Here is a 27555-nt window from a genome sequence, read left to right on the forward strand (position 1 = left end):
ATTTGTCGCCCTGTTTTTTTATCACAAAAGTAATTATATTCACTGTAAAAAGTTTTGTTGAAAAGCCAATATACAAAAAAAAAAAGAAAATGCTACCCATAATTCTACTTCAAGGTAATTACTTACATTTTGATATCTTTCCAGTATTTTATCTCACATTGCCTTTTGAAGATCTGTAAGCACCCAAAATTATAAAGTGAGAGAAACAGCGAAGTACTAGAATAGAGCTGCGTATCTCCTGGGGGAGAGCAATGCCCTCACCTGGGTCCTGCTCACTGGTTCCCAAGGGAAACTGGTCTTCCAGGTGCTTCTGCATGTTGAGCTTTGGAGATTTCTTACAGAACAAAAATTCTTGGCATCCTCCTGCTAGCTTACTGAGCCAGTTCTAAGTTTCTAGGGAGAAGAGAATTTTGAAACCCTAGCCTCTAAAGAAAGAAATACTTCTCAGAAAGAAAACTCAAAGCAAATGATATTTTTCCCATCACCACCCCCTTCCAGATTTATTCAACTCTCTTGAAAGCTAAAATTCTACCCTGCCTTTATCACTAAATTCTGCAATTCTGAAAAGTCATGCTGAGACATTAACTTCTAATTATATAAACTTGTCCACCACTTCACTGAGGCCAAAGACCCTGGAGGGAGACTGGCGACCAGAAGACAGATGACAGAGGCCTGGGACAGAATCAGAAACTTGGCCGATACCCAGAGAAAGGACTCTTGAGTATCAGAACCCAGCACAAAGCGGTGGATTTGTACAGAAGCAAGTCCCCAGACACACATTCCTGCAGGCGGAGAGAGGCAACTGCAGGCAGGCGAGGCGGGAGGGAACCTGTCATCCCCATGCCCACATTTCACACCTACCTGAGTATCGGCTGAGCCCCTGCAGCAGGCCAGGCACAATGCACACACCATGTCGTGGTCTTGAGGACAAGATTAAAAGCAGCTAAAAGGACATTTTCCAGACAACTGGGAAAACCTGGCTGTATCTATGGGTATCGGATGATGTTAGGGAATGGTTAATTTTGTGAGGTGTGCCATTGACGTAGTAGTTAGTTATGCTGGGGGAATAGCTTCGTTTTTAGAAATGCATGCTGTACGCATTCAGGAGCGAAACGTCACGATGTCTGTAATTTACTTTTAAGTGGTGAATATATATCTCAGCCTTGAAATCGTTTATCAGGTAAAACACACACGTGAAGCAAATATGACACGTTCAGCAACTGTGGAATCTCAGTGGCTGAGTTGCCCACTGCACTGTTCTTACCTTTGCATAGATATTTTCCATAATACAGTTTTTAAAAACTGAAATGCCTGTCACTTCCAAATTGAAATGTGACGGGTGAATTATGAAAAATAACCACCACTTAGAGGTTTAGGTGTAATCTGGCCTCCCTTGCACATGCCTGCTGCTACCGGGCTCAGGAGTGGCACACGCTGTACAGAAAAAGCACAACTCTTAACACTCCCACACACACTGAGACCCGGGGGCCCCCAATTCCTCAGGACCCACAGAGTGACCGAGGTGTGGGGACTCTTGTTCACAGCCGAGCGTGGCCTTTCCTGTTGTTAAAAGGAGAATGACTGTTTCACTGGGGATGCTTCTCCTGGATGAGCTGTGAATGCACGGAAGCTGGGCGCTGGCTTCCTCACCATCGGGACCCTGGGTGGCTGACAGGTGCGAAAAGCTTAGTCCAGGAGGAGCCCCTTTCCTTGAACCAGCCTCGCAGAGCCTGCAGATCTGGAGTAACCTCCCGCTCCGAGGCCCTGGCACCCCTGCTGCCCCAGGAACGTCTCCCAAACTCTGCCAGCCTCTCAGCTTCCCGTCCACCAGCTACACGGCCTCCTCACCCCACTGAATCCCATGCTCCGTCCGCTTCATGAAAACGTTTGCCTGGTGCATACGGGCAGGGGGCTCCACCCGTCCAGGAGGGACCGCCAGGTGGGGACACCTGCCCAGACGCCCCGCAGCCTCGCCTGGCCCTCACCACCGCATTCCATGCCAGCCACACCCTGTCCAGCCACGCCTTCTGCGACGAGGGACAAACTGTGTGGCCTCCCGAGGTCTAAGCCAGCATTTAGACCCCGTCCCTGTGAGTCTGAAGCCAGGCCCTGCACCCCCAACCAGTGCTGGGGACACGTCAGACCCCTCAGAACAGCAGGTGCCTCCGGCTTCCCCACCTGGATCTCAGCTCCTGGTCCAGCGAGTGCCTGGGCACAAACACCCTCGGAGCCTCACTCTGATCATCTGGGGAACGGGCGCAGCGGCACCGCCTCTGGGAGCCCCGATGGGCCAGGTGCCCCGCAGGAGGCCGGGCGGCACCAGGGAGTGGAGTGGACGGCGCCTGAGACCCTCGCCCGACGCCAGAGTCTGAGGTCTCCTCACCGCCCTCCCCCCGCGAGGCAGATGCACACGCCACAGCCACGTGTCATCTCTCCCTTGCTGTTCTGTTTAAAGCCACCATTTCTAAATTCAGAATTTCTGCATGAAGGCTAGAGTCGCCACTTGGGAACTGGAACACAGACACTCGGTCAGAAAAGACGGCCTCTTCCTCACAGGGAAGAAGCCAATTTTCGGTTTATTACCCCCATGGCTTCACTACCGAGCGGGTCAGGGCCCCCTGCAGGGCTGGCCCGGCCACACCTCACCTTCCCATGACCTCAGGCCCAGCCGCAGCGCCCTGACCTGTCCTCGTGCGAACACAGCGGGGAGACGACATGGTTAGAAAAACCCAGAGTGGAGCTGGTTTGCTTGTTAATACGGTCTGTACGCTTGTCTAACTGATTTTTCAAAATACCCCAGAAGGCGTGAAAAACATAGAGGTGAAAGTCACCTGCAATCCCTCATCCGAATGCAACCGTTAAAAAGGTCTCGTCTGCCACGTCATTCTCCCCGTGGGTTTGAGGAAAGTCGGGTGCTGGGCCACTGTTTCCAGGGTAACACGATGACCTCATCAGGGGCACCAAATCCGGGGTGCTACCCAGCTATGCGGGGCTTTCCTTCTAGACCCATGTGACACCTCACACCCTGGGGGTCACCTTTGCGTTCATCACCCTGTTACTAAAGGACACAGCTCAAATATTTTCCAAATCCTGAGACGGCTTCTTTCAGTAGAAATTTTACATTTTTCAACAGTGGGCAAAATCTATCAATAGTTCATCACTTTGTTCTGCTATTAGTGAAGATTGGTAATTTTTCATTGCAACGTGACTCTGCACAACATGAATCGAAAGCCATTTAGGTTACAAAGTAGCGCTTTTTCTGAAAACAGGTGCATTCAGCTGGCTGAACGTTAACAGCTGGCCAGCACCGAGTGGACCAGGCTGGGACAGGATGTGGCCATCCACCACCCTACCCCACCCCCCTGCCCCAGGAGCCCCAAGGGACCCTGCGACCCAGGAGGTGCCCTGCAGACAGTTCTGGACCAGGCTAGGTCCTGTATCCACGATTACAAACTACAGAACACAGCCGTGAGGACACGCACTCACCACGACAGCATCACGTGTGGGTCACAGCCCCATCAGACCCTTGTGGTGAAGCGGCAACTACTAGGAAGTGACGGTGCCTGTCCTCAGGGCACAGGCGCTGGGAAACCCCCTCGGAGGGCGTTCCTGCCCCGCATCCATCACCCAGAACCGCTCTTCTGCCAAAAGAAAGCAGTGGCAGCAGCAGGTCCCTTGGTTAGTCATTCAGCACCGTCTGTACCCCCCTTTGGACTATTTTATCACAAAGTTAAATTTTTAGCCAATTCATTTCTTTAAAGCTTATTAAATAGTGTCCTGCCCTTCTTTTGTTCAAATATCAACTGAGAACCATAAAAACTAGAAAGTATATAAATGGCTAGAAGTAAATGGGGAGAAAGAAGAGAAAGTCCCCGGCCTGTGACAACAGTCAGAAAATATCTGGTGACGTATGTCTGTGAGTGAGCACCTGAGGTTCAGGGTCTGAAACCACCAGTGGAACCACACGCCCCCAGAGGCAGGTGTAGAGCAGGACGGGAGCAGGAGTGGGTGAGGTGGGGGGGAGGGGAGGAAGAGGGGACGAGGGCAGGGACAGGCCAGGAGACCAGCGAGGGAAAGGCAGAAACACGCACACCACGGGAAAGGAAGGTGGTGGGACTCGGACGTGTCACCTGGCTTGAGACGGCATCGTGGTCATCCAGTCCCTAAGGGAGGTCAGGGTTTCTCTCCAGAAGAGGCCACTGTTTGAGAAAAACAGATGGAAACCTTTTTACAAGATGAAGATGATTAAGTAAAGAACGTCCTCCTGTCAGCTGGGTGCTGAGGGGGGGCTTGCTTCAGGTTCTAACTCGTGGAGTCACTGCAGTAAAATCGGAAGCGGGGCCCAGGGCAGGGCAGGCGCAGCGCCTGCTGTTCCCAAACAGCGTCCATTCAGATACACAAAAGATACATCCTGACAGCTGAGGTTGAAGTTGGTCGTTTATTTATGAGTCTACACATTTTGTTGGCATCTTAAATGAGGTTGAAGGTGTCGAGACGGGTACCATCAGCTCTGAGTGACTGAGTCACCGGAAGCAGATTCCAGTAACCGTGCAAACTAACAGTCAGAGTATATAAAGCATGTTTTATTTTAAAAAACCTCAGCATTAAGAATTCAACCTTCTTTGAAGCCAATCACTTTTCTGTTAAAAACGACAGTCGAAAGAGCAGACACTTCACTCTTCACACAGAGAAGCTATGTTTTTACAGAATTCAAACAAACCTCTTTTCTCATCAGCCAGTGAACAAAACAAAGATGCTTCGGTAAATTCTATCAAGAAAAAATATCTTTCCCCCAAAGCATACCAATAAATATTTATATTAAAACCCACAAATATTTTTGTTTAATCAGATACAACAGAAGAAAAATTCATTTTTACGTTTATCTTTGTAGATAAGTGTGATTTATGTGCATATTCCAACCCCGGTCTGGTTTTGAGGAACAATGGCATGAAGAGTTGTTCTGCCAGCTGTGCACCACGGGTGTGTCACGGGCACTGAGCGTCGCAGCACACGGGCACAGGCTCCCCACAGTGAGGACACTGTCCCCACCACCGCGCTGAGCTCCCTGCCTAGAGCCTCGGACACGAGGTCTGCCTCCCTGCACCTCAACACAGGATTAGCCCAAGACAAGCCCGCGGCTCCTGCTTTAAAATCCTCGCGTAAATGACGGCCTGGAGCTCGTCTGCAGCCACAGCAAGCGTCTCTTCAGGGAGAAGGACTACAGTCTATGGACTGAAACGTTTCCCCGAGGAAACACGGTTTTCAGTTCCAGTATTAACATTTCAAGGTTCTAACGCAAACTGGATTTTACCACCACTTACATGTCCCCCTTTCAAGGCTCAGTGAAGTAAACTTCTTGTCTCTTAGAAAAAGATGGACATAGATGACTGATGGACGCTACGTAGACAGAGCGAGAGAGATGGTTAGAGGACAGGTATACATTGTACATAGATGGCTGGAGATGACAGAGTGTAGACAGATGACTGAGAAATGACAGATGACAGGCAGACACTGTCACCCCCCGGAGTCCACAGAAATGCTAAATGGCACCCCTTTACGTCGAACAGCACAGAACTGAACACTGAGGACAGTGGCTTTTAAAGAGAGGAATGCACAGTGTAACTGGAGGTTTTTGTTTTTAACCAAAAAACCCCAGTACCTTCTCTGTGAAGCCACCGTGACCTGAGATAGACACGTACTCCTGGGGATCGGAGCTGTCCTGCTGAGGACACACGTGCACGGGTGCCTGGCCACGGGGCCAGTCTATCAGGAGGCAGAGAGCAAGTCTGGAGACGCACGAGATGCCTCAGGGACGTGCCCAAACCAGCCAGCCTCTCATTTGGAAAAACAAAACCCTGGGTGTTAGAGAAGAGAGGCACTTTCATCATTTTACATATAGTTTTAACTCTTAACAAGCGAGTTATTTTCCAAACAAAATTAACTGTCAAGTTACTAAAACTGATCCATGCTTTATATATAGCATTCTTTGATCTGCAATCAAAAACAGAGAACAAAGTTTTAGAAGAAAATAAGATCAATATTTAAAAGTTCAGGAGAAATAAAAATAAAACCTCAAGGTAAGAACCACCGTCATCATCTAATGCGCGTACAGGAGGCTGGAGATGAAGACGCGTTTGCAGACAGTGCATTCACGCTGATCAGATCCAGCCTTTGCTTCTCCAGGGTTTATTCTGCTTGCATATTTTAAAATTTAGTACAAAAGAAGAGTTAACACAATGTAACATGACCTTTGGAAGATTCATTTTACACCTGGATTGCAGGTTTCTGGCAACAGAAGAGAACTGCGCAGCTGCTACATTCTTGTGTCATAGACTACACGTATGTGCTACATGCAGAGAAAGGGATCAAGACACGGAACAAAGAACTGCAACCGAGGACACAGGAAGACGGTTTTGTGGCAAAATGCAAATTACCACTGCGCTCCTCCCGGACGGCAGCAAACCTCACGTCTCCAGTCTCAGCAACACGTGGACGACAGGAGGACGTTTCCACATAAGGCAGTTGATGTGCGGTCCCTGTTCGTGTCCACTGAGGAATTTCCTAAGTAAGCATTTGAAGAGGAGAGTCCAAATAAAACAGCACAGGGCAGATTCTCTGCAGTTTTCATCAGGGAAAGACCAAACTTGATACTCTACTAAAAACACACTGTGATACAGCAAACTCTAGGAATCTGAATGAAATGAGATACAAAGGTGCAAAATCAGGCAGACCTTGGTTTGTGAACTCGCAGGAGTGGGGCCGTCACTCCAGCTCCTCCCAGTCGTCCGTCAGGTGGCCTCTGCTCTGCCGACGGATGCTGACCAGCTTCCCCGCTGACCTGAGGCTCCAGCGCGAGCTGTTCCCGGCACCGGCCAGGCTGGTGTACTTGGTGGAGCCCCTGGCGTCCTCTTCCCAGCCCGGCCCGGACAGACGGTCACTCATGGGGTCGCCCGAGTTGGCTGCCACGTCTTCAAGAATAAGTTTTGGTGGCTCCCAACCTTCGATCTCATCTGGTTTCTTAGACTGTGTACTCTGTTTCAAAACCAAATTGTCCCAAAATCCAGACTTCTTCTCCGTCTTCAAGTCTTCTTTTAATCGTAAGTTAGTTCTACAGGAGACGAAAGAGTTAAGTGTTGGTGATCAATCATCTCAGAGCCTCAAGCTGTGTTTATTTTATAAAATAAAAGGTTCTTTTTTAAAAAAGTCTTGTTTGGAAAGCTCACACAGATTTATACATAAAACTTGAAATATTAATAAGGAAAAAGCAGTCACTACACATGATTAGGGAAACTTGTGAACGCTGTATTTAAGGTACCACACTTGGCAAAATGCAAAGTCACTCTCAAACAGAAGAGAAAAAAGCAGACTGTCTCAAGGCCACACGGAAGGCCGAGCTCGTCTCTGAACCAACCTGAGAAAAGAAGCCCCAGGTCCAGATTCAGAAACGGGGGGTTACTCCATTTACCACAGGTTCAGTTTTCCACAGGTTTATTCAGAGCTGCAGCCTCAGATGTTCAGAGCTCAGAGCGCTGTGCGCTCTGAGGAAAATACGGCCGACTGTGGAGGCGAATGCTCACACACGACTCAGGGCTCTGGCCGCAGTCCCCCAGCCTGGCGGCCGGGAGCATCCCCAGGACACGGGTAAAAACGCCGGCGTCCAGGCCCGACCCCTTCAGAGTCTCATTTAATTGGACCGAGGGGCCAGGACACAGGCGTGTTTTCAGGCCCCCTGTCAGCTGCCACCCTGACATCCAAGAGGACCGACTTACACAGTCCCTGCAGAGAGGGCGCATGAGGTCACGATCACGGGGTCAGAGGCAGGGGAGGGCCAGACAGTGCTGGGGGGTCATGAGTGCTGCCGAGGCACCCGGTCCTCGGGAGAGAAGCCTCTCTACGGTCAGACTCACCAGGAGTCACCTGCCACTGGCAATTCCACTAGGTCGTCACTGAACGTATATTTTCATCTTTAAAAACATTTTTTTGTTGTTGGCCATGCCGCATGGCTTGTGGGATCTTAGTTCCCCAACCAGGGATCAAATCCAGGCCCACGGCAGTGAAAGCGCAGAGTCCTAACCAGTGGACTGCCAGGGAACTCCCTAAATGCATTTTTTAAACTTTCAAAATATTTATAATAAATTAGCAGCACTGTCAGCTTAAATATATTCAGTTTTCTAAAATCTGTTTTTTTTAATTTATTTATTTTTGGCTGTGTTGGGTTTTTGTTGCTGTCCACAGGCTTTCTCTTGTGGCATGCAGGCTTCTCATTACGGTGGCTTCTCTTGTTGCAGAGCACGGGCTCTAGGTGCGTGGGCTTCAGTAGTTGTGGCTTGCGGGCTCTAGAGCACAGGCTCAGTAGTTGTGGTGCACAGGCTTAGTTGCTCTGCAGCATGTGGGATCTTCCCGGACCAGGGCTCGAACGCATGTCCCCTACCCTTGGCAGGCGGATTCTTAACCACTGCACCACCAGGGAAGCCCCAATTTTCTAAAATCTTTTACAGTTTACAATCAATCTTTGCATTTTTAACTGGGTTTTTTTCTTGATTTTCTGAAACTACTACACACCTTAAGCATGGCTACAAGCTGCTTTAAGGCTCATAAGTTCTATTTACTGTTAAAGTTTGAGAGCTGGTCAGAGAAGCTTTTTTTCCACTTTTCCGTAATCTTTCTAAGTGCTTACTGTCAAAATCAGTACGACTCATTTCTGTCTCCTCACACGGGGAAGGAAGCCCTCAGCGTCCCTGCACACTGCCCTGCTTCCCCACCGCCGCTGGAACGGCTGCTGTCCAGATAGCAGCTACTCACCCTCTGGACTTGGGGGATTTACATCTTTCCAGCAGGTGCTGCTCGTCATCCTTGTTAAACAGTGAAGTCACTTCTTTCCAGCCTCGGAAACTGGCTCCCTGAACCTAATAAAAGGTTAAAAAAAGATCACATCTGACATAGTGAATAAACAGGTCACAGCTGTTATGCAGTAACTGCGGGGCTGGCATTCAGCACAGAAGCTGGAACCAATTTCCTTACCTGCCGTTATCCGCACAGCGACTTTTCCCATCAGTTGCAGGTAATCTCCGTTACCCAGTGAGGACAGTGGGTAAACCCACCCACGTTTAATAACAGACGATCAGTGACCACACTGCCGCCAAGCCAGTCGGGACGGTGGGGCTCCTGACACGAGGTGCGGGGCTGCACCAACCTCCAGGTGGACTTTGAGAAGAAACCACGCATTTCTGTTTATTCTAAGACAAATGATTTTCTACTTTTTCATTTCTGAAATCAGGATGTAATTAACGCCTGGCATCTCAGATTCAAAGAGATACAGTAATAAGGGAGGAGTGGAGAAAAGGAAGGACATCTCCAGAAGTCTCGTGTTAACTGCCTTTACCGTGAGCCACTCTCACGTCCCTGGAGCCCAAAATCACACCAACTGCAGCTGGTTTTCTTTGAAGGGGATGGAGGAGGGCATCTCCCGTAGGGCAGACCTGGCTTTAAATGCTTTGAAATGTTAAAAATGCAGCAGCACTGAAACCTGAACCAGGAGGCTGCAAGCGAGCAGTGGTGTGAGACCATCCGCAGAACAGTAAACAAACAGCTTGCGACCCTGCCGCGCTCGCCCCTCCAGGGCTCATTGTCTCACTGAGGGCTCAGATGATGGTTGGCATGCTTTTTAGCAATTAAGCATTTTTTAATTAAGGTGTCTACGTTTTTAAAGACATAATACTACTGCACATTTAACAGACTACAATCTAGCATAAACACAACTTTTATACATGCTGGGAAATCAAAAACTTGGCATGACTTGCTCTATTGCAGTGATCTGGACGGAACCCACTCTCTGCCTGTGCAGCAAGGTTGTTAACAGAGTACATCCTATGTTGTCATCACAAGGAGAAAAACCTATTTCCTTCTTTTTCCTGTATCTACACGAGATGATGGGTGGTAACTAACCCTAGCGTGGTCATCACTTCCTGACGTATGTCAGTCACAGCATCATACTACACATGTGGAATTTATACAGTGACGCGTGTCAGTTTCTCAATAAAACTGGGGGCGGGGGGAAAGAGTTCTAGGGCAACCACTCTGTAGCCTACAGGAGAAACTTACTACAAATCGCTGAGATGATCTAAATGAGATGGTAAGTCTTAGATGTGGGCCCCAGAGCTTGGGGAAAACTAGAGATAAAACCACCACCGAAAGGAGCGTCTAAAAACGTTTAAAATAGTAAAAACCCCAACACAAACCACCTGTGCCGTTTAGTCCGGGAGGCCCACACTGCAGGAACGTGTCACTGGCTTAGGGCATTCTCCCCCTTCTCCCTACTCCTCTGCCTCTAAACCCTCCCTTCCCAGCTTCTTCTCACGTGTAATTGGGAAACACAGATGCGCTCGCCCTCTGGGCAGGTGCAGGGATGCATGTGAGCCAAAGAGCTCTCTGGTTGTCACCCACCACCTTTCCGTGGAGAGCATAAGGGCCCGTGTCAGACCCTGAGCTCTAACCTCACCCACACCTCCCAGTGGACACTGCCCACCAGGCTTGCCTCCACCTTGCTGCCCCTCAAGAAGGGCAGCCTTCTTCCCGCCTCTCCCTCCATGGTCTGGCCTTGGTGCCCCTAGTCTGGCCGGGCTCAGAACCTGTAGGTGACCCCACCCCCTTGGATGTCACATCTGTCCCCGGCATGTGAATCCAGGCCTCTGGTTGTGGGGACTCAGGACACCTCTCCCACTGCCACACGTCACTCAAGGGCTGGCAATACCTGCCAGGTGACGTAAGAGCAAGGCTCCACGTCCCCAACAAGCAGATGTCCCAGGTCACAGCTGACACAGCACCTGGAAGAAATCAGAGAGACCAGGTGCGAAAACCTCTCTCTGCTGGCAGATAACTACTAAGTGACAAGTGATGTCACGTCTACAGACAGAGCAGTAGGAGTTCTGAGTGGTGAGCGCTCACGTACAGTGTGGGGCAAACGGCCCGCCGGCAGCCTGAGGGAGGCCCACCCTGGGCCAGGCACATCCTACAGGAGCGCGGCCGTCACGCTGGGCTTAACGATCCCAAAAGAATGTGTCAAAGCCAGACCGCTCCTTCACTGACAGACCTGCTCTGCCTGCAGTGCCCACGTTTACACCTGAACTGCACCCCGAGAGGGACACGGGGATGTCACCCACAGACATGACTGCAGCCACCCAGCAGGTCCCAGCCCAAGGGCTCTGCCCCTGATCTCAGGGAGGCTGCCCTCCACAAGCGCCACATGAAGGGTGCCTGTGGACGTGGAAGCGCTCCTGAGCTCACCTGGAAAGGTGGGCTGTGTGGAGGGCAGGTGCCGTTTGCGGTGTGGGGTGAGGAAGTTTCCATCCTCAGAGGGCAGATGACAAACTCAAATGCGTCCTGCAGTCAGAAGGGCCAGGGGTAAAAAAATTCTTTATAAGTGAGACGAGAGCCAGGAGAAAGTGACGGCCCCAAAATGAAGACACAGGTGATACGCTATGAAACTGAGCAGTACCCAAGAAGCTGTCCAAAAGAGATGAGAAAATGAATTCCAGCTCCGAACAAGGAAGAATTACTTTTCCCTGTGCCCATAACTCCGTTAAAAAAAAAAAAAGTACTTCACATCCCATGGGAGGAAAATCTATGGAATCCTAGAAAGAAAGTTGTCATCCATAACTTACCAAAACTCGTTCTGTTGGAGCAATTTAGCAGGAGGGTCTTGTCACACCTCGTCTACTGCCCCGCGTGAGCACAAAGCCCGACTGGGTTCTCCGGGCCTCCCGCTCTGCCTGGGCAGAAAGTGAGTTCACAGCACTGCCCACGGCTGAGTAAAGCTCCCAGCCTTGCCAACCAGAGTCCAACAGGCAGAGCTGATCACCCACAAAGCAAAACCAGCGGCACCATCCGACAAGGGAACTTGGGGCGTGGGTCAGCTTGAGTCGAGACCACAAAGAGCCTGACCAGCTGCTGCCCCTGGGAGGGGAAACTAACCCACGGCCCGCCCACAGCTGAGTACAGCCTTCAGCCCGCCTGCCCAGGGGCCCTGAGCAGAGCACACAGGAGGCTGTGCTGTCTATCCAGCAGCCCTGCTTACAGTGGCAACTGAGTGGAGGGCACAGCCCGAGGGTCTTCCCTTCTGCAGAGCAGAACCGGTGGCCCCGTGTAGCCAGGGAATTCAGGCACAGTCCAGTAAGATCTGGGACCCCAGACATTGAGCTGGGCAGACCCTGAGGCCCACGCTGCTGCCCCACCAGGGCACGGAAGCTAATGCACAGCCCCCTCTACTGCTGAGGATAGCGTCCCATCCTGGCTGTTTGTGGAGCCTAACCAGAGAACCCACGCCCTGCGGTCCCTCTTACAGGCTCAACGTGGGCAGAGAACCAAGCCAGCCAACCTGTCTGAACACTGTCAGCCAGCAGCAACCCCCCGACCCAACAGGACCTCAGGGCCCAGGGCTCAGATAGTGGCCTTGCCCCAGAGTAAACACGCATAGCAAGCCCCATCTGCCTGAGCACGTTAGCAGCTGACAGGTCCAGAAACCCAGACTAAGCTGCTCAAGAACTGTCTCTAGCAAAGAATCTATAAGGCCTGGAAGAGGAACCCACTCACTCAAAAGCGCAGAAGACAACATAAGGAGTCAGGCATCACGACAGCAGGTAAATGTCACACCACCAAAGGGAACTCAGAAAGCTCCAGTAACTGACCCAAAAGCAATGTGGTATCTGTGAACTACCAAAGGATTCAGAATAACCCTATTAACGAAGTTTAGTGAACCACAATAACAGACAACTAAATGAAATTAGGAAACAACACATGAACAAAACAGAAGTTCAAAAAAGAAGCAGACACCATCAAAACCAAAAAGAAAACCACACACCAGAAATCCTGGAACTGAAAAACAGTCAGTGAGCTGAAAAATTTCAAGTGAGAGCTTCAAAAGTAGCCTTCACAATACAGAGAAACAACTGAAATGATCAGTGACCTGGAAGACAGGACAGCTGAAATTATCCAGTCAGAGGAGCAAAAAAAAAGAAAGAATGAGGAAAGCCAGAGGGACTTGTGCAACATAGTCAGAAACAACAATATCCACATTACAGCAATTCCAGGAGAAGATAAAGGGACAGAAAGTATATTTAAAGCAATAATGGCTGAAAATGTCTCAAGCCTGGTGAGAGAAATGGATATCCAGATCTATGAAACCCAAAGGACCCCAAATAGGTTGAACCTAAATACATCTACATTGAGACACACAATTAAATTGTTAAAAGTCAAAGACAAACAATTTTGAAAGCAGCAAGAGAAAAGAGACAAGTTACATACAAGGGAACGGGCTACCCTCCCCCAATAAAACTATGGAGAGATTTCTAAGAGAAACTTTTCAGGCCAGGAGAGGATGGGATGATATATTCAAAATATTTTTTTAATTATTAAAATTTTTACTTTATTTATTGAATTATAATTAACATACAATATTATAAAATGTTATAAAATATTAAAAGAAAAAACTGTCAACTAAGATTTCTATACCAGCAAAGCTGTCCTTCAGAAATAAGGAGAGATAAAGACTGCCAAACAAACAAAAGCTGAGGGAGCTCATCAGCAAAATAAAAGGACTCTAATTAACATCATAAAGACAGGAAGGTAGTGTAAAACTCGCTAGTACAGGTAAATTTATAGTCAGAGTTAGAGTCTGTAATATGGTAGTAGTGGTGGTGCATAAATCACAACTCTAGCTTAAAAGTAGAAAAAAAGTACTAAAAATAGTCATAACTACAATAATCTGTCCTTGGATATACAACATAAAACATATGTAAACTATAATATCAGTAACCTAAAATGTGAGGGGGAGAAGAAATAGAAGTTAAATACCGCTTGCCAATGCAGGGGACACAGGTTCGATCCCTGGTCTGGGAAGATCCCACATGGCACGGAGCAACTAAGCCCGTGTGCCACAACTACTGCGCTCTAGAGCCCACGAGCCACAACTGCTGAAGCCCGTGTGCTGCAACTACTGAATGCTGCATGCTTTAGGGCCTACGTGCCACAACTACTGAAGCCCGTGTGCCTAGAGCCCATGCTCTGCAACAAGAGAAGCCACTGCAATGAGAAGCCCGAGCGCCACAACGAAGAGCAGTTCCCACTCGCCGCAAGTAGAGAAAGCCCGCACGCAGCAACAAAGACCCAAGGCAGCCAAAAAACAAACAAAAACCACAACAAAAGAGAGCAGGATAAAAAGCAAGTAACAATGGATCTATGACATAGCGAGAAAGAAATTAACAAAGTGTCTTGCCTATCAATAATTAAATTTAAATGCACTAAAGTTTCCAATCAAAAGACACAAAATGACTGAATGGATTAAAAAAAAAACAAGACCCAACAATATGCTTCCTACGAAGAGACTCACTTTAGCCTTAAAGACACACATAGGCTGAGAGTGAATGGATGATGGGAAAAGATACTTCAAGACAAAATAGACTTTACAAATGGTAAAGAGGGACAAAGGCGGCCATTATATAATGATAAAGGGGTCAGTCCATCAAGAAGACACAATTAATATTTATGTACCCAACCCTGGAGCGCATAAATGTATAAAGTAAAAACTAACAGACCTAAGGGAATTCCCTGGCAGTCCAGTGATTAGGACTCAGCTCTTTCACTGCTAAGGGCCTGGGTCTGATCCCTGGTTGGGGAACTAAGACCCCACAAAGTCACGCAGTGTGGCCAAAAAAGCAAAACAAAACTAACAGAGCTAAAAAGAGAAATAAACTGCAATACAGTAATAGCTGGGGAATTTAATACCCCACTCTCAACAATGGATATACATCATCCAGAGAATCAATATGGAAACAGTGAGTCTGAACAACACTATAGATGAAATGAACCTAACAGACACATGCAGAACATTCTAGATAGCATGACAGCAAAATACACGTTCTTTCAAGCACACATGGAATGTTTTCTATGACAGACCATATGTTAGGCCACAAAACAAGTCTGAGCAAATTCAAGAAGGCTGAAAGCATGGTAAGTATCTTCTCTGACCACAACATATACCATCAGTAAGAGGAGGAAATCTGGAAACTGCATGAATACATGGAAACTAAACAAGGCTCTCTTGAACAACCCACAGGTCAAAGAAGATATTATTAAAGGGGAAATAAAACTATTATCTGGAGACAAACAAAAATGGAAACACAGCATACTAAAACTTACAGATGCAATGAAAGCAGTTCTAAGAGACAAGTTCACACAGAAACAAGGACGATCCCAAGTAACACAACTCTGTGCTTCAGGGAAGTAGGAAAAAAAGAACAAACTGAGCCCAAAGTTAGTAGAATAAAGAAAATGATAAAGAGAAGAAATAAATGAAATAGAGAACAAGAAAATGATAGAAAGATTTATAAAACTAAGAGTTGGTTCTTTGAAAACATAAACAAAATTGACAAACCTTTATCTAGACTCCCCAGGGAAAACAGAACCAAAATCAACAAAATTCTAAATGAAAGAAACATTACAATTGATACCACGTAAATATAAGGATCATAAGAAGCTACTATGAAATTACAACTCATATCACAGAGAAACAAACAACCATAAGAGAACTATGAACAGTTACATGCCAACAAACTGGACTACCAAGATGAAATGGAAAGATTCTCAGAAACATAACCTACTGAGACTGAATAAGAAGAAATATAAAATCCGAACAGACCATTTACTAGTAAGGAAATTGAATCAGTAATTTAAAAAATCTCCCAATGAAGAGAAGTCCAGGACCAGAGAGCTTCACTGGTGAATTTTATCAAACATTTAAAGAAGAATTAACATTAATTTTTCTCAAACTCTTCCAGAAAATCGGAGAGGAACACTTGTAAACTCATTTTTCAAGGCCAGAATTATCCTGATACCAAAGTCAGAAAGGAACAGTGCAAGAAAAGAAAAATTATAGGCAGGCCAATTTTCCTGATGAACACAGATGCAAAAATTCTCAATACTAGCAAACCAAATTCAGCAGCACATTAAAAGGATCATTCACCATGATCGAGTGGGATTTCCCTGGGATGCAAAGATGGTTGAAACACACAAATCAAATAAGTGTGATACATCACATTAATAGAACGAAAGGAAAGAAATACCATCTCAGTAGATGCAGAAAAGGCATTTGACAAAATTTTCAACATTCAGGATAAAAACTCTTAAGTATGGAAGGAACATACCTCAGAATAATAAAAGACTACAGATGAAAAGCCCACAGCTAACATCATACTCAATGATGAAAGGTCGAAAACTTTTCCCCTAAGATCAGGAACAAGACAAGGCTGTCCACTCTCACCACTCCTATTCAATACAGTACTTACTGGAAGTCCTAGCCAGAGCAGTCAGGCCAGAGAAATAGAGAGAATCAGAATTGGAAAGGAAGAAGGAAAACTGTTTCTATTTGCAGAATCCATGATTTTATATACAGAAAATCCTAATGACTCCACCAAAAAAAACCTGTTAGAACTAATCAATAAAGTCAGTAAAGCTGCAGGTTACAAAATTAACATTCAGGACTTCCCTGGTGGTGCAGTGGTTAATAATCCGCCTGCCAGTGCAGGGGACACGGGTTTGAGCCCTGTTCCGGGAAGATTCCACATGCCACAGAGCAACTAAGCCCATGCGCCACAACTACTGAGCCTGCACTCTAGAGCCCGCGAGCTATAACTACTGAGCCCTTGTGCCACAACTACCGAAGCCCACATGCCTAGAGCCCGTGCTCCGCAACAAGAGAAGCCACTGCAATAAGAAGCCCACACACCGCAGCAAAGAGTAGCCCCCACTCACCTCAACTAGAGAACACATGCGCACAGCAACGAAGACCCAACACAGCCCAAAATAGAAATAAATAAATAAATTTAAAACATTAACATTCAAAAATTGGTACCATTTCTACAAGCTAACAATAAATTATGTGAAAAAGAAAGATACCATTTACAATGGCATCTAAAACATAAAATACTTAGGAATAAATTTAAGCAAGGAAGTCAAAGATCTCTACACTGAAAACTACAAGACATTGATGAAAAAGATACAGATAAATGGAAACGTATCCCATGTTCATGGGTTGGAAGAATTAATATTGTTAAAATGTCCATACTACCCAAAGCCATCTCTAGATTCAATGCAATCCCTATTGAGACTCTAATGGCATTTTTTACAGAAGTGGAAAAAACATAAACAATCCTAAAATGTGTATGGAACCATAATAGACCTTGAATAGCTAAAGTAATCCTGAGAAAGAAGAACAAAGCAAAAGGCATCACACTTCTTGATTTCAAGCTATACTATAAAGCTATAGTCATCAAAACAGTATGGTACTGGCATAAAAACTGACACATAGATCAATGGAACAGAGAGCCCAGAAATATACCCATGCATATACAGTCAACTAACACTTGACAAGGGAGCCAAGAATATTCAATGGTGAAAAGACAGTCTCTTCAATAAATGGTCATGGGAAAGCCAGACAGCCACATACATGCAGAAGAGTGAAATTGGACCCCTATCTTACACCATTCACAGAAATTAACTTGAAACAGATTAAAGACGTAAATGTAAGACTGGAAACCATAAAACTCCTAAAAGAAATAAGAAAATAAAGCTCTTTGACATAGGTCTTGGCAATGATTTTTTTGGGGAAATCACCACTAAAGCACAAGCAACAAAATAAAAAATAAACAAGTGGGATGACATCAGACAAATAAGCTTCTGCACAGCGAAAGAAACCATCAACAAAGTGAAAAGACAGCCTACAGAATGAGAAAAAATATTTGCAAACTATATACCAGATAATATCCAAAATATTTGAAGAACTCATACGATTCAATAACAACAACAAAAAGCAAACAATATGGTGTAGAAATAGGCAGAGGATCTGACTAGAAAATTTTCAAAAGAAGACATACAGGTCGCCAACAGGTACACGAAAAGGTCCTCAACGTCTCTAATCATGAGGGAAATGAAAATCAGAACCATAAGGAGATATCACCTCACACCTGTCAGAATGGCCATCATCAGACAGACAAGAAGTAACAAGTGTTGGTGAGGGTGTGGAGAAAAGGGAGCCCTCGTGCACTGTTGGTGGGAATGTAGATTGGTGCAGCCACTGTGGAGAACAGCATGGAGGTTCCTCAAAAATATTAAAAATAAAAACTACCATATGACCCAGCAGTTCCACTTTTGGGTATTAATCTAAAGGAAACAAAAATACTAACTCAAAAAGATATATGTACCCCTATGTTCACAGCAGCACTATTTACAACAGCCAAGATATGGAAACAACCTAAGTGTCCGTCGGCAGATGAACAGATAAAATGTGGCATATAGGGCTTCCCTGGTGGCGCAGTGGTTGAGAGTCCGCCTGCTAATGCAGGGGACAGGAGTTCGTGCCCTGGTCTGGGAAGATCCCACATGCCGTGGAGCGGCTGGGCCCATGAGCCATGGCTGCTGAGCCTGCACGTCCAGAGCCTGTGCTCCTCAACGAGGCCACAGCAGTGAGAGGCCCGCGTACCGCAAAAAAAAAAAAAAAAAAAAAAAAAGTAGCATATATATAATGGAACATTACTCAGCCATAAAAAAAATAAAATAAAATCCTGCCTTTTGTGACAGCATGGATGGACCTGAGGACATTATGCTATGGAAAATAAGTGAGAAAGAGAAAGACAAATGCCATATGATCTCAGTTATCAATGGAATCTTGAAAAAAAATTAATTTGTGGTTACCAGAGGAGAGTGGGTGGAATTGGGCGAAGGTGGTCAAATGGCACAAACTTACAGTTATAAGGTAAACAAGTATCGGCCGTGTGCGTGATGACACGGACGGCAATGTTGTAATGTGCATTCGAAAGCTGTTAAGAGAAGGCTGTTAAGAGCTCATCACAAGGAAAATAATGTTTCCTTTTTTTGTATCTATGAGACCATGGATGTTAGCTAAATTTATTGTTGTCCTCCTTTCGAAATACATATAAGGCATCACTATGCTGTACATCTGAAAGTTATTCAGCGCTGTGTGTCAGTTATATCTCCTAAAACTGGAAAAAAGCAAACTAACTAGACCTGTGAACTTCGTCTCTTTGGATCTGGAAAATAGAACCTTATCTGACCAAGTTAAACACTCTAAGCTGCCATCCCTCCAACTCGGTCTCACAGTTTGTAATCTTAAAATATTGAACAAGGGGCTTCCCTGGTGGCGCAGTGGTTGGGAGACCACCTGCCGATGCAGGGGACACGGGTTTGTGCCCTGGTCCAGGAGGATCCCACATGCCGCGGAGCAGCTGGGCCCGTGGGCCATGGCCGCTGAGCCTGCGCTCCACAACGGGAGAGGCCGCAGCAGTGAGAGGCCCGCGTACCGCAAAAAAAAAAAAAAAAAAAAAAAAAAAAAAGACTTCCCCAAAACACAAGCCGAGAAAAAACCAAGCACAAAACTTCATTACCTAAAAAAAAAAAAAAAAGAACAAAATGTCTCTAAGTTAAAGACCAAAATATAGTACCATTTGCATTTACTCTTGTTTTTCCTCAAATATAAAGCTTTAAGTGCTTTAATTATCCAAATGTGACAGATGCAAGTTTCTCATCTCAGATTTTTCTGGCAAAGCGTGTAACCGAGTTATTAGAAGTGTCTGATTATACGTGCACTGTGAGAAAGCATTAGCTACCTGCCCCCAGGCTGCCAGGGCAACTCTTGGTCCAAAAGAGGATCAAAACACAAATTTTACCCGAGCAAGAAAAATTACATGCAAACTGCATGGTGATAAATGAGATGCGCCATTTCAGTGATGGGGGCGAAGGAAATGTTATGCCAAGATATCTCTGAAAATCAGAAACGAATGCAAGGGATGAGGAGGAAGAACACAACCTAGTGCCCTGCTGGGTTCTGTGGAGGCCACATAACCTGAGGGTACTGGTCCAGTCCAGATCCCACGGCATATGAATGCTTTAATAAAAGCAATTATTTTTTAAAGGTATTTAAGGTCAAACATCAGGAGAAAATGTTACTCTTCCTTAGGTCAGGCATCCCAGTCTTTCAGGAGGAAAACACTGCTGTCACCCCGCATGGGTGGAGTTCAGCTTCAGTGTCATGGTCGTCTGCACCAGGTGACGTTACTGCAGTGCTGTCACCCCACAGTCATCCGCCCGGGAGTGCGCTTCCTTGCGTGGATCAAAGAGGTCAACGCATAGCGCCGGCCGCCTGAAGCCAGAGGCCACGCGCTGTGTCAGGGCAGAGCCCAACTCGAGTCATCCTGTCGGCGGGCTAAGGGCCATCACTGCCCCAGGAAGGGCTCGGATCCGTGTCGGGAAGCTGCTTTGGAGTGAAAAGTACTCAGGTTGGGCAGTGTGGGGTGGCTTGGGGCCGGGCGGGAGCCTCCCCAGAGCCCCCGCTCAGCACCCCAACTCTGCCTGGGGACTCTGGAGGCAGTGGGTGCTGTGGGCATGACTTCCAAGCCACAAACCAGGGCCGAGGCCCTGCCCTCAGTACCCCGCACGGGAAGGGGCTCAGTCTGGTATGTCCCAAAGGACAGCGACGGCCAAGGTTCTGAATAAAATGTAATTTAAAAAGCCTAATTTCCTAACCCTTCTAAATTTTAGAACTCACAACCACTTTATGTTTAAACACTGAATTCATTGAGAAACTGGTAATCCTGGAGGAAACTGATTTCACAACCCAATCCAGGCCTCTAGGTCAAGCTGTGAAACCAAAGGCCCCGTCGCCAGACTAGAGCTCTCGGCTCCGGGAGAATTGCTACGGGGCCTTCACAGGCTCACAGACGCATGAGGTGAAGAGGTCTGAGAAGAAGGCGGTCCCGCCACTGATGGCAGAGACAGAAATGGGAGGGAGGGCGTGGGAGCGGCCACGGGTGTGAAGGGGGACCAGGGGGACCAGGGCCGGCGTGAGGCCGAGGGGACACCCGGCCCTCAGCCCTGCCCATCAGACACTGTGCAGCACAGGGAATGTAGCCAGTATTTTATGATGACTACACATGGAGTATAACCTTTAAACGCTGGATCACTGTGTTGCACACCTGTAACTCATGTAATACCGTACATCACCTGTATCTCAAAAAACCCTTCAGATGACACACACACTTCAGACCTGAGGCAGGACGACACCTGCTGAGGACCTGTGGGTAACAGAGGCACCTGCGCCCTCCCCGTCCGCGTCCCGGGTAGAGTGAGGCAGGCCTGCTGGCTGGACCGTGTCCCTGTGATTTCCCTCTGCCCAACGCAGGGACACAGTGGTTCCTCCACTAGTGCACTGAGCTTTAGGGACGGCTGGGGTGAGCCGAGGGCCTTCCGTTCCCTGGACTGAACCCGACCAGAGGCAGCCTCTCCGCAGCCGGAGGCTCTGCATCCATCCGGCTGACAGTTTATCTGTCGGGATGGCACTCACCAAAGAGCTGTACACAAACTCCTGGGACTAAGGAGAGAAACAGCTAAGGCTTCACGCGGCTTGCTCTGGAAACTACATTCTCTGTACAACGGTCTGCCGTGGAAATGCTCCTTGGTGGGGACGTGCACTTGTTCTGGAGTGTGCAACGTTACAGCTGCGTTCGCCAATAGTAACAAACACATGTAGTAGTTTCTAAAATATGAAAAATGTTCCTGATCAACCACCAATTAAACTTTGGTCACTTGGTTGGTTTGGTCACTTTGGTTACTTGGTTGGTTTGGTCACTTGTTCAACAATGTTTAAATCTTTCAAATACCCTAATCATTTGACAGTCAACTAAATTATTCATGCTAATGGAAGAAAAGAGAGGTTCGTGATTCAGAGCAAAGTGCATCTTTGTGCTGAAAGCATGAGCAGGAAAATACACTGCCGAGTCCCGAGGGGGGCGACCCGAACGCCTGTCTGCTGAGGCCTCATTAGGCAGACGCGGTGCATCCACACCTGGGGGCAGAAGGGGCCGCAGGGACTAACACCGACCAACCAGCAAGATGCCAGCGGTGCTACCAGCTGCCCGTACAGATCTGGGGACACACACACTCTTTGTACTTAGGACATCTGGGCATGCATGTGTGTACTGATGTCCTTCTGTGTTTAGATGTGTTACATGCAGACAGGATCTCTAGAGGGAAGAGCAAAAACTGAACTGGAGAACTGGGTGGCAGGCAGACACTTGACTCAACGTGTCCCCTTTAGTACAGCTACAGTTGCAGACCATGTGTCCTAGTCGGAGAGAGCAGGGAACAGGGCATCCCTGAAGGGCTGGCTGGCGGGGGCCAAGGCGGGAGGAGGCCCCAGGAAACTAAAAGGCAGACGGTGGACAGAAAGAGTACGAGGTGTTACCAAGCAGATACTGAGTCTTCTGGGAGGAGGAGACCTCAGTGCGACAGGGCAAGTTGCCAGATAGAAACTGACGCAGGGCAGAGCTCAGCCAGAGTCAGGGTGCGACCCAGCTAAGATGGGTTTCATGAGGAAAAGCAAGAGCACGGCTGAGGGGTTTCCAGCATCAAAGACAGACATGCAATGGCCACAGCAGCAGCCCTCAGTTCAGAACAGAGCTCCCCGCTGGGGGGACCACGCCTCCCAGATGCTGTGGAAAGGAACACGTGCAGCAGTGCATTCTCAGGTGTCGGAAAACGTCTGATCCACAGCAGAGGCCACTGAGGGCACGTGGGATTCTGCCCCGTAGGTAACAGGTCAAATAAAACACATCTCAACCCCGTGCCCGTGGGAAACGTCTCCCTAATGCTGCAGAAAAGACTGCTCTGAAAAGTGCTTCCCTCTGAAACCCAGAAGCAAAGAGCAAACAGTTTATACACACAGGGGCCAGTCTCTACAGAGGCCGCATTCTACAGAATCTCTCTCTGCCACATAGGATACGCACTGAGCTTGGAAACCTGCAGGCAGGTGTCTTGAGAGAGAGCTTCAACATTAAAAAGGGTAACTTCTGAGACCAGAACTCATGATGGGGAGGGGAGAAATGGGTACTGCTTCTTTTATTTAATTATAAACTGTACAGTTCTTTCCGAATTTGAAAAACAAAAAAACAAGCTATTTTTCTAGGAAAGATTGCAAAAGTTTTTGGATTTTTAATGATAAAAATCCAAAGTCCTCAATATAAAGAGTTTTATAAAACAATTTAAAAAAAATCAAAACAACCCAGTAGGAAAATGGGCAAAACGAAAGAAAACAGGATCTTCTCTGACTAGGGAAGGCCGAGTATATGGGAGAAGCTTGGTCATGTGACCAGGTCTTCAGCTCAGGAGACACAGGACCCGGTCAGGCGAGCCTTCTGTTCTACAGCCAGAGAGAAGGGGAGGACCCGTGGCCTGAAATGACTCGGATCTTGTCATTAAACAGCTCCCAGCAGCTCTGTGCCCCCACCCCGCCCTGCCGGCAGCCCTCGGCCTTTCCTGGTGCCCGAGACGCTGTCTTCTGCATAACATGCCCTTCTTTTCCTTCAGTTTTCTTTCGCTCGTTTAGCCTTGGGGTGCAGCCATGAAGTGTTATTAAAAGTCCTGAAGCTAGAAATAAGTCCCCAGATGAGGTGCGAAATGAGATTTCTTCAGGAGGCACAGGACCGTGGGCGCTGTCCCCACAGAGACGGCCCGGGTCTCTGCACCTGCCCTGGATATGCACACCCTTGGCCACCACCTTCTTATCACCCAAGCGTCTCAGGAGGAGAAGCTCAGTACTCGGCCCTCCCGCAAACACTCCCCGTTCACACTCCCGGTTCACTGACGTCTTTGTGCTCTACTATCTCAGGAAGTGAACACAGAGATCTTGGAATGTTTAAATTCTAACACACCAAAAACTATTCAAACACAGACAGTGGTTAAGACAAAAGAACTCTGCTCCTGGCTTCTGCACATTTCGGAACCAAACGTAATAAGTTCATTCAGAGCTTTTAAGCTGCATTTTTAATCATTTCCCATTCTGAAAAACTTCCACCTTATGTCCTTTTTAAAAGAGCTATTTGAAAACTAACTGGCTAATTGTATATTAATAGTGGTAATTACTTATTTAGAGCAGGATATAGAGAGTGGGGAAAAGGGAATTTTTCCTTCCCACACCAAATTTTTTAACAGAGTATTTACCCAAAATAAAACTTAACCTTAAATGATTACTTAAATACTCAATTTATGTAACCAATATAAATTACAACCTTCATATAATCTTGTAGGCCTGATGAAAACAAACATTAATTAATACATGTGGAGTACTTATGTAACTGGAAAATCCAAGCCCATACACACTGCCCACTACAACCTTCCTTGGTACAAACTGTGCAGCAGGTTTGCCAAGTGCTGAGAGGGACTAATCCAGTCGGAGCGTTAACCGTTCCACACAAATCCACGCACCCCAGGCGCTAAGTGCTAATCGGCTTTAATAACAGGCTCATTATGCAGGCCCTCTGCTAAGACTCCAGGGCCGAAGGGCCTTCAGGAGGGAGAAATGCTATTCGTCAGCACATGGAAGGCCATGGTCTAAATGTATGTTTCCCCCCAAAATTCACATGTTGGAATCCTAAACCCTGATGTGATGGTGTTAGGAGGGGGGTCTTTGGGAAGGTGACCAGGTCCTGAGGGTGGAGCCCTCGTGCTGGGATTAGTGCCCTTAGAAAAGAGACCCCGAGAGCTTCCTCAGCCCTTCCTCCACAGCCAGAAGCCTACAGCCAGGAAGGGGTCCTCACCAGAGCTGTGAGAAACGAATTTCTGTTGTTTAAGCCACCCAGTTTGTGGTGTTTAGTTATAGCAGCCTGATCACACTAAGACAAAGACGCTTAAAAGAAACTGGAAAACGCAATCCCAGTGAAGAAACATAATCCACCACTTTGCCAACCGAGATCCAAAATATGGGGATTTTTTTTGCTAGAAATATTTCAGACGGATGAACTTAACCTGTTGCCAGAGGCCAAAGGAAAATTCCATCTACTCCCACCCACTTCCAACCTCTGAATATCCTCTTCATTCACAGCAATGGGAATAAAAAAGCTGCCCACATCCAGTATCATCAGATAACCAGGACACCAACGAGGCTTAGGTTGAGAAGAAATAAAAATGGTTACTCACAAAGCCCAGCCTTCTGCATAGCAGCACAGAAATCACGCAAGGAAGTGTGCACACCCTCCAGTGAAGAGGCCTGGAAGGAGGAGGCCTCGCCAGGGAGCAGCGGGGCCAGGAGAGCTAGAAACCCGATCCCAGGCCCCAAGTGGGGATGCTGCCCTCCCGCTCCCTCTGCAGCTGGCCTTCCTGCCAGCCCCCCTCCCCCTGCCTACGGTCCCAGGAGGAGGGGCAGGCTCCAGTGCACGTGGTCTCAGCTCCAGGTCTCCTTGGCCCGGAGGGTAGCCGTTCCCACACTTCACCCGCGCTGCCCCACCTTCACACGCGGGCACCAGGCTATTTGCACTTCCCTCCGGCCCCTGATAGCACTACCACCGCCGCTGTCCCAGCCCTTCCTGCTCTGCCACCGCGGGCCTCTGTCCTAAGAAAGGCCAGCTTGGCCACCTCCTCGAGGCCATTCAGCTCTCACCGCCAGAGAGGGGTGCCAGTGAGCCACCAGCTGCGGGCACGGCAGGAAGGGAAGGCTGATGGAGGGCCCGGTTCCTGTCTTCCTCCCAGGCTCCCGTGTGGGTTACATGCGTGGTTTCCAGGGGAGAAGTGACAGAATAGCCCATAATCCTACCAGAAATTTAGATTCAGTTCTCCACTCCCACAGCGGGATGAGAAGCTAATCATCGTTAACCATATAACAATCACATAATCATCAGGTATTCTAAAACTTTAGGTATTTGCAGTCATACTACTAAAAATAGTAGTAAGAACCTAACTTGTTCTAAGTGTCAAAACAGAGCAATTACAAATTGCATAAAGATGCCAATAAACACATGTAAGAATCAGACCAAAGGTAGCTAGTGTTTATAAGTCACGGCAGTATTCTAAGTTGCTACCGCAAAAATAAACTTAAAGGTAGACGAGTATATGTAAGAGCCAGAGATAAGAATCAATAGATAAAAGAAAAAAACTCTCATCTTAACTCAATCCCTCATTCCTTTTGAAAATTATTTGAGACATATAACTCACTAAATGGCACTGATCCTCAACACTGATTTTAAACAGTGGCTCCTGAACTGACGGGAAACGACGGGTCCAGCCTCGGAGCAGAGCTGCGCGCGCAATCCCCACGTTGCTGAAGCGTGGCGGCCTGTGTGTCCTCTCTGCACAGGCCTGGCGAACGCCAGAAACAGCAAAAGTAACAGGACTTTCACCCCGTGCACTCCCAGCCTCCATTCACTTCTGTACCAAACACCTCCCATGAGAAGGAAGAGGAGTGGAGGATTTGACTTCCGCCAAGAGATGAGCAAAACGAGAAACGGAGCCAGCACGCGGGGCGGGGGGGGGGGGCACGCTGCCCCGGCCTCCGCACGACACAAGGGCGGGGGTCACGCTGCCCCGGCCCCCGCACGAGCAACACCCACTTAGGCGGGCTTTACAAATTAAAGCAAGTATCAGCCTCCACCACGACGGCCTGAAGAGACCAGGACCCACTCCCCAGTGAAACTACTGAAATGTGTAAACAAACAAAACCACAACCATTAAAAGCCTCGGAAATGCTCCTTAGGGTGAAGAGTAAATGAAGAAATATCTACTCAAGAAAATCGACGAATATTTGAAAATCCAGAAATTAAGAAAATGTACAAAAGGCAAGCAAGCATCGGTGGCATTTGAACCTGACCATGGCCCCTGGGCCCCCAGTTGCAGCCGGCAGCACTGAGCCTGCTCTCCCCCAGGCCCCAGGCAGGGTTCAGGGCTTCTGCATTTCTCATCCCGAGGCTCCCGAGGTGAGGGCTCCCTCCTTCCATCCAGCCCCCACTTAGCAGACAGAGGCTCACCCTGGGTATGGAACACTGGAAACCCTGGACCCTGGTCTCTGGGTCCAGCTCACGCAGTGGCAGCTACTACGCACCAGGAGACCCCAGGCTGCTCCCCACCCCCACTAGCGCTCAGCTCCTAGAGTGGGGTGCCACTCAGAGAAGCTTGTCGTGGTCTCCACGCCAGCTCCAGAGCCCTGGCTCAGAGACCCTGCCAGGGGAAAGCAGGACACGAGATGCTGTGAGCCAGCAAGAGCTTTGGAGCCATGGAAGGGCTCCTCCCAAAGGCACCAACTTCATTTGTGACACAACACAGGGGAGGGTGCTCTCAAGAGCAGGGGGAGGTGGAGAAAGGTAATCAAGAAAAGACTTGAGGGCTTCCCTAGTGGCGCAGTGGTTGAGAGTCCGCCTGCCGATGCTGGGGACACGGGTTCGTGCCCCGGTCCGGGAGGATCCCACATGCCGCGGAGCGGCTGGGCCCGTGAGCCATGGCTGCTGAGCCTGCGCGTCCGGAGCCTGTGCTCTGCAACGGGAGAGGCCACAACACTGAGGGGCCCGCGTACTGCAAAAAAAAAAAAAAAAGAGCAGACTTGAGGTGCAGCTAAGCTGAGCAGCAAGCTTGCAGGAGAGAAGCAGGGAGAAGCCAGAAGGGGCCCCTTGAGGTCAGAGCAATGATCAACAGGGGCCTCAGAAATGCTTCCTTCAAAGGAGCCAGTCAGAA

At 47.9% G+C, this 27555-nt stretch overlaps 2 protein-coding genes across 4 annotated transcripts in view; one reads left to right on the forward strand and one right to left on the reverse strand.

Annotated features, from left to right (window-relative positions):
- Window positions 1-7203, forward strand: part of FBXO25 (F-box protein 25) — a 63663-nt gene extending 56460 nt beyond the window's left edge. The window contains exon 12 of one of the 3 annotated variants that reach the window (XM_060136609.1): window positions 4892-7203. The gene's annotated coding sequence lies outside the window, so the exon portion shown is untranslated. Of the gene's footprint in view, window positions 1-1544; window positions 3966-4891 lie in introns of those variants that run through there. The other 2 variants (XM_060136611.1, XM_060136612.1) reach the window with 2 other exon arrangements.
- The window catches only part of TDRP (testis development related protein), a 53061-nt gene continuing 29945 nt past the window's right edge, over window positions 4440-27555 (reverse strand). Inside the window, exons 2-3 of the mRNA XM_060136614.1 lie at window positions 8803-8906; window positions 4440-7108 (exon numbers count right to left, since the gene is read on the reverse strand). Of these exons, the coding sequence (XP_059992597.1) occupies window positions 6763-7108; window positions 8803-8906 (450 nt within the window). The 3' untranslated portion in view covers window positions 4440-6762. The remainder of the gene's footprint in view (window positions 7109-8802; window positions 8907-27555) is intronic.

This window comes from Lagenorhynchus albirostris, chromosome 21 (genome assembly GCF_949774975.1).
Source record: "Lagenorhynchus albirostris chromosome 21, mLagAlb1.1, whole genome shotgun sequence".
Lineage (NCBI taxonomy): Eukaryota > Metazoa > Chordata > Mammalia > Artiodactyla > Delphinidae > Lagenorhynchus > Lagenorhynchus albirostris.